At 50.7% G+C, this 12,703-nt stretch overlaps 2 protein-coding genes across 2 annotated transcripts in view; both read right to left on the bottom strand.

Annotated features, from left to right (window-relative positions):
- The window catches only part of LOC143353154 (zinc finger protein rotund), a 236,837-nt gene that overhangs the window by 158,925 nt on the left and 65,209 nt on the right, over positions 1–12,703 (bottom strand). The gene's annotated exons all lie outside the window — the stretch shown is intronic.
- LOC143361520 (uncharacterized) lies at positions 5,938–8,197 on the bottom strand. Its single transcript, XM_076800994.1, has one exon. It carries the CDS (start codon positions 6,295–6,297, stop codon positions 5,938–5,940), a length of 360 nt encoding a protein of 119 aa, XP_076657109.1. The 5' UTR covers positions 6,298–8,197.

Consider the following 12,703-nt stretch of genomic DNA (forward strand, 5'->3'; position numbering starts at 1 on the left):
CTCCGATTCGCGCGCGGTTTATCGTAGTTACTCGAGGTTTCGAGTTCGAATAATTATTTCCACTGGCTGTGTGTGTGCGCGCATGCGTGTACCTGTATGTGTGTGTGTGTGCGGAGGACCGTTTTCGAACTGTCGATTAAACGAATTCCGAGAGATCGCGCGTCGTGCTATGCCGGCAACAGTGTTGCACAAAGCGGTCCGGGACGAAATTACACAGCCGAGCAACAACAAGTGGCAGGCTTTTCGATTTTTCCGCGCGCGGACAATTTCGAAAATAAGCCTCGGGCGGCGATTAATACGGACCCGGGGCATTAATCACCGTAATTATGAGGCTCGCTCTCGGCCGACCGGGCTGCTTCATCCGATATTCATGATCGAACGCACGAGAAGAGCTGACCCATTAATAAATTGATCGATAAATCAGCGAGCGTGGCGCCTGAACACCTGAACGGTTTAAGCCGCGTTCACGCTTGCCACTTAGTCCCGGGAATGCGAGTGACTTTGTTGCATGAGCAACATCAAAGCGAGCCCGGGTAAACAAATTGATCGAAATCGGTAAATTTAGTTCGCCGAACGAACCCGCGTTTTCATCGTCGAGCCGTTTCCACGTTTTTCCGTTCTCTAAATTCGAACCGGCAGAAATTCGTTTCAAACCAGCTTTAAGCAGCGCGACAATGTAGAGGAACGAGATCTCGATATTCGCGGTAGCGATTTAATCAATTATTCAATTAATTTCCCGGCGTGTTAATAGCCTCTCGGGGCTTACGACCGATTTATCGTATCGTATTTCAACCGGGAGCAGGAATCCGTGGAATCTTCGATGCCACGGGCCCCTGGGGCTGTCGAGCCTGTGTTTTCGAGCTTCGGGTGGACTCGCAGGCTCTTGCAAATTACCCCCGCAACTTGGCAGTTCCCTATAAGATCGAAAAGACTCGAGGAGCCAGCCCCGTTCACGACTCTTAATCTCTCTCGGCTACCGTGTTAACCGGCCGCGCATGGCAGCGACTAGCGTCAATTTGAGACACATTGTTGCCGTGCAGCCGCCAATTTCAACGGAAGGAGATTGCTCGGGTGCACGTGTAATCTGGGAAATTACAAACCCGGCCCCGTTTCCATGACGTTTTTCACCGGAACCCCGCGGTCTATCATTTCGGTCGCGATGCCGCGATTAAACTAAAAACTGACACGGCCCGATCGGCTATAAATTCCAGGGTCCGACGCGCGGCGATGCGGAGAAATTAAGGATTTCTCGCGCATAATTCAGGAAAATCAGAAAGCTCAGCCTTTTTAATTGCGGCACGACGTCGATGCTCGGAGCCGGCTATTTTTATTTATTTTGGACCCTACAGCCCTACGAAAAACAAGTTTAATTTGGACAAATTTTATCTGTACGTACTTCTCTAGCTTTCGGAATGTAGATTAATTTTAAAAAATGTTGGTTTTTTTTTAAATTTCTGGAGTTGATTTCTAGAGTTATCGTTCCAGCCGCGGAATGAAAAGAAGTTTGCGGATCTGTAGCGCCGTAGTTTTATAATAAAATTATTATAAATAAATTTTGTTCTACACTCCAAAGTCCGTATAATAAAGACCTGTAAATAGATTTTTTATTTCTTTCATTACATTGCCGTGAGAAATTCTCAGATTTAGAGTAGCAAGGCTTCATCCCTTAAAACAAAGACCGGCGCCTCTCGATCCGAAATAAGTTTTCCCGTGGAGGCAAACAGGAGAGGATTTTCTCCGACGAAAAGTTTATTTAGAATGAAAGACAAAAGTCGATACGAGTGACGAGTCGTCGAGGCAAAACGTCGAACGGGCGACCAGAACGGATCTATCGACGGGGCTGGATAGGAAGAAAAAGTTCGAGACGCAGGCTCGAGAATAAAATCGGCAAATTCGTGTAGGTATAATTGCGCGACACGGTATCAGACAGTATCGATCGGTCGCGGAGGCGTCGTAAGAAATTCATGGCCCACGGAGAAAGAAGAGAAATGTCAGCCGATGGCGAATCGATACGTCGTCGAACACGAGCCGGCATTACCGGTCCCTGTCCGCGCCGGAATAAAAATAACGAAAATGATATTCGCCTGTCCGGCCTGTGTCAAACGTTCCCCGCGATCGCCGCGATGGACCATTCATTAACACGCCTTGAATAACTAAACGTCCCGCGTCAATTTACCCCTTCACTGCCGATGCCTTCAATTTTATATCGAGCCCTCGTCCGCCGTTTAAACAACTCCCGAGAAAGAACTGGAAAATTATCGATGCGAAACCGGACAGCTGTTTCGAATTACTTCAGGGTTGGAGAATGTGTTTCAATTGTAAATGCTTCCAAATGTTGACCCAAAGTTTCGAACATTTGTTCGTCTTGTCACAGTTGATCACGCAATATGTTTAACTTGAAAAAAAAAACGAATCACAATTCACAAAAATCGTCGGTAAAAAGATACTGTTTCAACCCTTTAAAATGTAAGGCCTGCGAATTAATATGCAAAATAAAAATTGCAAGATTTCTCCTAGGAGCCAAGGAGAAATTTCCTTCCTTCTTCAATGACTTTAAAAGCTTGAAGGTTGCATATCGATTCGTAGTCCAGTAATGAGTTACAAAATGCTCTGAAATTGTTGTGTAATGCTTGGAAAATTTTCGAAACTTTAAAAATGATTATTGAACGCCTCGGAATTTTTGGCAAATGTTTGGAAAGATTGTAGAGCAGACGTCGGTTAGGAGAGAGGTTAAAAAGGAACGGTTAGCGATTGAGAGGATGGCCAGGCGCCGGGAGTAAGAGGATTTCCGGAGCAACCCCATGGGCTGGTAATTAGCGGAGCCCGGCTGTTAATTGATCTCGCAGTACGCATCGTGAGAAAGCTCGTTAGAAACTGCAGGTCGGATTGCTTGGCGGCGCAAAGAATCATCCCCTCCTTTGACGGGCTCGGAGGGTTGTTATTTCTTGAACGTGAGAGGGGTGGGGATGATGCGTTTCATTATTGCCTCGCACTTAATTACACGGTCTCGGACTGGGCCTGTGTTCCCGCGTGTCGTTGCGCGCCTACCCTTCTCCGGTTCTTTCCGCGGTGCAACAAAAGCTCGGCTCCGGCTCAAAGGGGATCGATTTTTGTTAACTGCAGAAGCTTTTAATTCGTTCCTCTGTCTCTGGCGGGCCTGCCGGGAACATGCGAAGAACACGGAGCTAACCCCCTCTTGCCGGAGAAGATCGATGCGAGGCTAATGAAAGTCTACTCTAGAAAATTGCCAATAGACGCGTTTATTCATGTCTTGTCTCGATTCTATGTCCACGAGTATAAATACACTTTGATCGTCGCATTACTGTCTGTTTCGGGGTTTTAAATGCACGGATATTACTGGTCGACACTTCCGAGACTAAATGCTTTTGCAATGAGTTCAGGGTGGAAATTGAGAAGGAGGGAAAGCGATTAGAGAATTGAATCAGTTAACAGTTAAAGAAGCCGGGAATTAACCGTTTGCAAGAAACGAAGGAACCGAGTAGAGATTTCCTTCCTTAATCGTTTCAATAACCTAGAAATAAAACATCCATATTTTAAAATTCTTTTAATCGTTCTGCACTCCCGAACTACACAGTCTAAAAATGAACGTATTCGACGAATCGTTATTGTTGGAAGATTAGAGTAGGGATGGAAAGAAAATTGAAAAAAATATTAGGAGATCGAAGGAGGATTTTGCAGAAAATTAGAACAGCAAAGGATTAAATGGCTATTGCAGAACTGCAGGAGGATTCCAAGACGATCGAAGCACCGGAAAATAGGAAAGCTACAGGGGAATTAGGGGAGGGTTCCGTGGAAAATTAGACGAGTGGAGAATTATTGGGGGATCGAAGAAGAGTTTCGGGGGATGAGGAGAGGGTTGTAGAGACAGAGAGAGAGAGAGAGAGAGTGCGTCACGAATTCGGGTCAAGCCGTGTCGCGGAATCAACTAAGCCGAGCTCGAACCGCGAACGTGCCAAGAAAAGTTGCCTCGTGGCGATAACTCGGTCAGAAGCAAAAGGAAGCAACAGGAAGTCGAGGAGCCGGAGCGGCGGCGGCGTCGTTGCGAGAAATTAATGAATTAAGCCGCGGAAAAATGCGCCGGCCAAGAAAATCCGCGGTGTTCTCTCCAAGGATTTTAAACGCGGCTCGTTTGTTTGCGCTCGACTTGAATGGAGAGTGAAGAGCCCCGAGAAAGAACGACCGAGCGGGAGAGAGCAACGCGGAGGGGAACGGAGAAAGCCGGGGCTCGAAAACTATGCAGAAAGTTCGGGGCTAAAGTATTTAATAAATGTTGGGAAAGTACTTGTAGGGCAAGATTTCGTTACCGCGGCGTGACGCGGCGCGGCGGTCCCGTTCGAACTCAAACCGAGATTTACATTTCAATTTACATTCAAATTCAACGAACACTGACGCGGAGCAGCGGCAGACGTGGAAGAGAGTAGAGGAACAAGAAGAAACAAAGGCGAGAACGAACGGACAAAGTAGTTCGAAAGTCGAAGACTGGATTTACCGGCGAAACAAAAAGTAATTGTCAAGCAAACAGGATTTCCTTCGAGCCAGCCGGGATCCTGCGCCGTTCGCTCCCGCAGACTCTTTACCCCCGTTCCAGGCTCCCATTACGCGAAAACTCGTCGCACTTAAGTATCCGCTAACTTTTTAACCGACAACTTACACACAGACCGTCTCGCGACTGGCCCTGCGAGCCATGTTCCATCACCGAAACTATTTTCCCGACGCTCGACTTCTTACTCTCTCCCCGTTGCTCGCACGATCCAGATAATATTTTCGTTATTCCAGCACTCGTAAATATTACTACTCCAATCATTTTCGCTATCTTCCGCGTTTTTCCGCGAGTCTACCGCGCGCACATCCTAAATCTTTCCCTTGCCATCCGCTGCGCGCGATCTAGACAATATTTTCGCCGTTCCACGAGTCGTAAATAATTTTTTCTATTTTCCGATTTTCCACTAGCGCCCCTTTTACTCCCAGGGAATTGGCTTGTTTGCTCGAGGGGGTGGTTTCTCGTACGATCGTTCCGCGATGGCATAAATTCGACGAATATGTTTTCTTCCTCTTCCGAGGGTCGCGCGCCGGGGAAGTCCGGAAGAGGGTAGGTCAGTGAAGACGCGGATTCTTTTGGGGGATTATTGATCTTGATGCTCCGGTTTCGAAACGGCTTCGAGCAGGAGGCCGTTCCCCGTGAAAGCTCCTAGCTTCTCGACCATTGTTCGGGGCTCGCCGGCTGATCCCGATAACTCCGGGACCACGGGAAAAACTTGAAAATAATGGAACCGTCTCCGACTCGAAACACAGCCGCCGGTCTCTCTGCCCTCTCCCGAACGTTAATTGGAAAAATTTCCGAGCGCTTGATTCGCGCCTACAACCTGTTAGCAACCGGAGAATCTGGTTCTCGAGTTCGCAGACTCCACCGGAAGCTTTTACTTTAACACTTTCAGTGCCTATATAGCAGTCTCAGAAATTGCATCGAATCAAAGTAACGCGGTAAATCAGATAAAAATTGAAATGTTAAGATCTATCATGCTGACAGGACTCTCTTGCGACCCTCCAGCATTCGGTAGACGCCAACTCTCAAAAACATGTAGAAGTAAGAAGATTGAGTTTACTTAAACTTTGTGCTTAAATAAAGAAGTCAATTCAGTCATTTCCTACGAAAACGTTTTTATAATTTCAATAATTCTGAGATACGAAACAAAGATTCATTTATGAAATGAAATGCGAGAAAGAGAGAGAGAAAGATAGAAAGTCAACCCCTTGCCTTACGGAACTGGAATAAGAATCAATTTCTCTGCTATCTGTCTATGCTATTTGTCCATCGTTGAGAACGTAGAAATGCAAACAAATAGAAACTGTCTCTGGGGGGATTGTAAACGTCGAAGAAGTTTTAATTGTTGCGGATGCAAGGAGGTCAAATGGGGGTTAGAAGGTGTCGCGAGGTCTGACCTCATCGTGATCTTCCCGGTGCAGAGCGAGGTTCCTCGGGAAGGCTGGCACGCTGCTTACGGTCAATCCCTTGAGATCCTTCAGCTCCTTAAGGGCGCCGAGCGCGTTCAGGTTATCCTTCAGATTGGCCAGATTAAAATTAATCCCCTGCTCCTTGAAGTTGAGGTGCCTGTTGAGCACGGTCTTGCCGAGAGCGCTCGCCAGAAGGCTGTTGTACAGCTCGTTCCGCAGGATGAACTTCTGCTCGGCTGGTCCTTCGTCCTTGCTCGAGATGTCGTTCGAGGAGTCCGAGTCGACCTCGACCGACGAGTTCGACACGACACTCATCGTGGACATGTTTACTCGACTGCACGGCTTCGATATTATATATCAGACTCGCGAATCGTTGTTGTCCTTTCTTCTAGTCGCTCTTATTAAAATACCTGTACATGTGTTCCTTGCATGTGTATAGGAATATAGAATTAAATACGCTTTCCAATCGGTTTTTCTTTATGTATATATATATAATATAGATGTGTGTATGTATATATATATATATTTTTTTATTTATATTGTATATAGATCTGTTCTTCTCCGTTGAAACTCCTATAGTTAGTAGTTAACGCGGCTGAATCGGTATCAGGAGGTTTAAAAACACCGTCGACGCACCACCGAAGGATTGCTTGAGTCGAGGCGGCCACGTGGCAGCGGCTCGAAGGGGACCGGGTCCCTCGACGACGTCTCCGCGATTCAAAATTCTCGCTCGTAAAGGCAATCGGGTTCGCGATTGACGCCGAAACGCCGAAAAATGCACGCTTCCTTTCCTCTCTCTCTCTCTCTCCCTCTCCCTCTCTCTCTCTTTCTCTCTCTCTCTCCGGCACCACTGCCCACCCCGTGAGAAAATCAACAACGCCGAGTATCTCTATCCTCGGTTTAAATTCGTTTGGTATTTTATTGCCTTGCGAACCTGAACGCGTTTCTAAGACACGGTGCGTTGTTTCGTTACTGTCGGAGCCCTGTCTTCCGTTTCCGAGGAAACGGTGTTTTCCCGTCGATCGGAAAATCAGGCTGTACGTCGTTGCTGCGACTTTTTCGGTTTTTCAGTCATTAACTCTATCTACTCTCCGTCTCGGCTTATCGGTAGGCTTATCAATATTATCGGTGGTCGCCAGCGGCGCGGCGGGACGAGGCGGTCGTCGTCCACGGGAAAAAACATCGCATCGTGGCGTTTAGGAACTTTTGCGCGCGCAGCTCATTACGCATGGCCGCGGCCTTTCTAATTGGCTGGCTAATTAGCGCGGGAGGGTGTCACCGGTGCCACGGACACGAGGTTTCCGGCGTGCTCTCGCCGCCACACGCTCTTCTCGCGCGTTCTCCTCCTCTTCCCGCGAGCTAGCCCCGGGAACCTCTTCCTTCCGAGATCCTCTCGCTTCTTAGATCCTACTTGATTAGAGACAAGTTGCGCATAAAACACGTGAAAAATAGGAACTTTGGTTGATCGTTTCTCTCGGCCCTCCGTTGGCTTCTTCTCTCTACCCTCTTCTACTCTGCTCTCTTTCTCTTTCTTTCAGCACAGCTTCTCTCGTTCGACGTTCGCCCTCCTTATCTCGTTCCTTCTCTCTGTTCCCCTCCTCATTGGCGTGCGACTACATCGAAAAAATGATCCACCGCGGGGCGGTTTTATTCCGTTCTCACCGTCGACAGGTCCCGTGTAGATCCTCCCCCGCCTGGTCGGACGCGTCCGTCGGCGTCGCCAGGTAGCAGAAGAGGAAGCGCGGTGAGAAGGAGAAGAAGAAACGAAAGGAGAGGAAGAAGTCGATACGGATAGAGGAACATCCTTCTGGGCTGGTCGCGTCGAGGAACATGTCCCTTAGGCCTCCATCGGGATCGCGGTCCCGCGAGCGTGTCTCTCTTCTCCTCTTGGACGGGAGCAGCTCGGGAGAGCGGGTGTTCAGGAGGCCCTACGGCCTCCCCTCTTCATGTGGCGAGAAGTCGGTGGTCGTCGGTGGGGGTCGTGAAACGCGATTGGTCGAGCTTGGGCCCGCGCGGGACCCGACGGAACGCGACAGGATCCGAACCGACGGGCCTTTGGGCCGCTCGCGCGTCTCCGTGCGGCCTCGGCTAGCCTCGCGGCGCTTCTTCGCCGCGGGTAGTGGGGGCAAGCGGCTGGTTAGTCGCGTTCCGAGCGTCGCCGAGTCAATTAACTCCCGAGGGTGGCGGCAAGATAACGAAGCAACGCCAACCGATGCCGATGCCGATGCCGGACAAACGAACGAACGAACGAACGCGCGCGACAAGACGAGTTCTCTCGTCGATCCCGACGAACACGAACAACGACGACGACGACGACGACGTTCTTCCCGGGCACCGAGTTCCTTCCGCTGACGGAAACCGCGTCGCGGTTCGAGAAGGGGGTTGCCTCTCGAATCCCAGTTTCTTATGTGAGCGCGACCGCGCGACTGGTTGATGCAGTCCGCGGCGGAGCATAAGGAAGCGGAAGCTCGCCGTTCCTTCTCTCTCTCGGTCGCTCCGTTTTCTACCCGCTCGCGGTGTCCTCCTCCGTTCCTGGCGTTCCTCCTTGTCGCGCCGCCGGCCAAGGAAAGGCGCGCACGCTTCGCCGCGGCCGCCGGCGTCGTCGTCGACGTCGTCGTCGTCGTAGCCCGTCGTCGTGGTCGTGGTGTGCCCTCCGTCTTCCACTTCCTTTCCCGCGTCTCTCTCCGTTGCTCCCGAGATCCAGCCGCGGTCGCGCCGTTTCCGCCCTCGAACCTCTCGGTCTCGCTCGCACCCGCTCGAACACCATGTATACCCGTCTCTCACGGCCGCAACCCGCCGTTCGGAGGAAAACGGGGGTGTACGGGCGGCAAGCCGGGTGGAGGTAAGGAGAAGCCCGAAAGGAACGAGGAAAGAAAGCGGCGCGGCGGCGTCGAGCGGGACGGAGACACCGCGGGGCCGCTTCGCTGGAGAGACGGAAAGGTGGCGAGAGACCGAGAAACGGGGTGGTGGGAGGAGACCGAGAAACTCCAAGGTGGAGGTGGAGAGAGGCGAAACGAACAAAACGAAGCTGGCCGAGAGTGGCGGCGGCGGCGGCGGCGGCGGCGGAGGGCTGACGTAGGAGGATCGGGGGCAGGGAGCCGGTGGATCGGTGGATCGGCGGATCGGGGGGTGGAGGGGCACCCCACGTATCCCGCGAAGAAACAGATAAATATAGATATTTTTCCTTTGGTCGACCACCTGGAGAGAGAGAGAGGGGTGAGGAGGATCGAAGGGAGGGAGAACGCGGCTCGTGGGTGGTAGGAGACTCTCGGCTCACGGGGGGCGCAAAAGGGGGCGTAGAGGGGGGCGAGAGAACAGAAGGGAGGGTGTTGTACGCTCGTTTCCCGCCCCCCAGACCGAATTGGAAAAATGGAAATAATAAGAGTCGCCTCCTGGGGGGGTTGCATGGCGGGCTGCACGAACAGCCGAAGGGGTTGCAGGGGGGTGCAAAGAGAGAGAGCCGAGGGTAGAGTAGGTGGATAGGTGGGATGGGGATGGTGGGGGTTGTGCGCAGTGCAGCATGCGCCCTCGCGAGACGGGGTAGAAAGCACACGTCGTTTTTCGTCCGTGTGTGCCAGTGTGAGTGCGAGTGCGCGCCCGCTCGCTCTCACACGTGTGTCCGCGGGCAAGAAAGTGGGGCTCGGGGTGGAAGATCGAGAAAGAGTCTCTCTCGCGTGATGCGAAAGGGGAATGCCTTGACGGACACGTCGAAACCAACATGGCCACCATTCTCCCCGAAATACTCCCGCGTTTCGCGCATAAATTAACCCTCGGACGACCACGGCCGTATAAGTCCGACTTTGAATTCCTTTCTCCGCGGGCACACGGCTCCGCAAACTCGTTCGTCCCACTCAACCCTATCGAGGGTCTCTCACCCCCTCCTATCCACTCGAACGCGATCCCTCGCGATCCTCCGAGATCCTTCGCGATCTTGTCGCGAGAACAAAATTAAAAACTGATTTCAAAGAAAACCCTCCGACCGTGTCTATCCGTGGCGACCCGTTCTCCTAGACCGTCCGAGATTCTTCCGAGGATTCCAATAAATACGAGCTTCTTCTCCCCCGGTTGAGTCACACACAGAGGGTTAACGCGCGCGTCACCGCCGCTGCGTAACGAAAAGCCCCGTTTATTTGGGCCGCGGAGAAAGAAACGGAGAGGGAAGGAGAAGGAGAAAGAAGGGAAAAACGAGTTCCAAGGCAGTTCGTTCCAGTTTTCCGCGACGGTGATCGAACCGGCGCATTCCTCGTTCGCGCTCCGAACGATCGTTTGTTTGTTTGTTTGCCCGAGGATGTTTTATTGGCGGCGGTAACGAGACGCAGTTCGAGGCGATGGCCCCCCATAATGGGGGCTGGCCCGCGCACACTCTTCTCTCTCTCTCTCTCTCTCTCTCTCTCTCTCTCTCTCTCTCTCTCTCTCTCTCTCTCTCTCTCTGTCTCTCTCTCTCCGAATGTTAAAGTAATACGCCTTCGAGGACGGAAATCATCGTTTCTCCTCGAGAGCACGATTTAAGTGACAAATGGCGTCGTTGCGAGACGAGCGCGGAACGGATGCGTTTCCGTTCACCGGCTCGCCCGGCGAATTGAAAACTCCCCGGTCGCTTTTTAGGGAATTGGACGCGAGGTGAGGCGGCACCGAAATTTCGGTGCACTCCCCGTCTCTTTTCCTCTCTTTGCGACCGACATACGTCTTCCCGGGAACACGGAAAATTTTATTTTTCCGATTCAACCCCTTTCCGTGCTACAACGAGTCTGCCTCGCGAAGATTTCAAACAGAATCGACTAAACACGAATGTTGTTCCCTTCTCTTGGATCGAGGTAAAATTCTATTCGTTTATAACCGATGTTTAAGCATCGAAGCAAGCGTGGTCTCTTCCGTGGACTCTACTTGCTCTGTTCCCTGCTTTGAACACGTGCGATATAAAACAATAGAAATACATTTCTACGTCCTCATCATCGCCTTGATCGAGTTCTTGAGGAAACCTGACGGCTTTGGCATTGCTCCACAATGATACATTTTGTATTCAGGATACAAATTACTTATCGCACGTGTCTTTACTGTATTACGGACAGGTAGAGAACGAGAATGAACAACAGACGGCACTGTTTTAATTAATCGTTAAAATTAATATTAAGTATCTCATCACAGTTTGTCGCAGTTCGAATATAAACGTATCCTTAACGACACATACACTGGAACAACCTGTATAGCAACTTCTGCGGAAAAGGGAAAAGGGAGCGAGACGGTTTGCAGATAAATCGAAGGAAGGGAAACAATCGGTGGTCCGTCGCGATGCGGCTGGATCGCGATCCTCCACTTGTCATATCGCTATCAATCGCTATAAAGCATTCGGATCAGGCGGTCTGGTTGTAATAGATGTACCGTACGCTAACCGGGGTCTCCATTCTGGCGAGCGTGCGTCGCAGGCAGGACTGGAGCGAGTCTGGCAAATAACAGATGGGTCACATGAGCAGGTAATACCGTAGTTCCTCTCGAGTGGTATCAGGCTTTTGAGGTTGCCACGGATCCACCGTTTGCACACACGGATGTGGAACCTGCACGTACACACAAAGGGAAACGGACGAACGAACGAACGAACGGAAGAGAAGAACCCGCTAGCCAGAAGGAACGTGACTCCGCCGGCGTTCCGGAGATGCTGTTTCACGTGGTTGCATAAAAGTCCAACGGGAATCGGGGATCGAGTCGCCTGTTACCTCTAATATCCTCTAACGGTGCATCCCCAATTACCATTGTCCCATTCACATGCAGATAGCTTCACACTCCCGGATCCCACCCCTTTTTCTTTCTGCTCGTTTAAGTAGCCCGATGGGAGCAGCCTCTCCTTTCATCGCATCCAAGCCACCGCTTCTCTCCCATTCCCCTGTCTCGCTCTATCTATTCTCTCCATTTCTCTCTGTCTCTCCCTCTCTTTCTCTCTGGTGGCAGCCGTGATTATTTGTGTTTTGGTTTTTCGGGCGGAGCGGAAGAGGTGTTCCTCGGTTTACGATTACCCGTATCGAGAGAGACTTGTTTCCCCTCTCCTCCTCCTCTTCTTCTTCTTCTTTTCCACCACTCGAATTGCGAACGGCTTACCGTTTCACCGCGAGAAGTCACCCCCTCGGAGCTATGCTTCCGCTTCCTTCCGAACCTCTGGCGGGCTCCTCTCTCCCTCCCCCCTCTCTCTCTCTCTCCCTCTCTCTCGTTCCAGTATCTTCTCGCAGTTTTGATCATGCCTTTTTAACGGTTCGTGGGATTTCGAGCTGCGAGGAGGTCGCAGAGACGCGGTATCTGGGTCACGGGACGCGAGAGCAAGTTTTCATGTGAAAAAATCGCTTGGGAGTGGCATTGAACGGCTGCCAGCAAGAAAACGATCACAGCTCACCCGGAGACTTATAAATTAGAATGCTTAAAACTGTATGGTAAGCTTCTGATACCGCTGGATTTTATTTTTATTTGCTATTCTAAAAGAAGCAAGACATTCTGAAGAGAACCACAAAGGACTCCCTAATAAATGCACCTTCTACAGATTTTGTAAGGGAAAAGTCCCCACTGTCCGAGTTTAACCAACTTCTGTAGAATGCTAGCACACAAATGCCTAACGGCAGAATCAAATATTAACTGCGGTTAGTTGATACAAACCTCTCTATACGAACTTTTGCATTCACGGTTCATAAAGAATAATATTTCACGCGTATCATTATGAATCTGCATGCTATCGTTGCACAAAATCTAG

The sequence above is a fragment of the Halictus rubicundus genome, chromosome 1 (assembly GCF_050948215.1).
Source record: "Halictus rubicundus isolate RS-2024b chromosome 1, iyHalRubi1_principal, whole genome shotgun sequence".
In the NCBI taxonomy this organism is placed as follows: domain Eukaryota; kingdom Metazoa; phylum Arthropoda; class Insecta; order Hymenoptera; family Halictidae; genus Halictus; species Halictus rubicundus.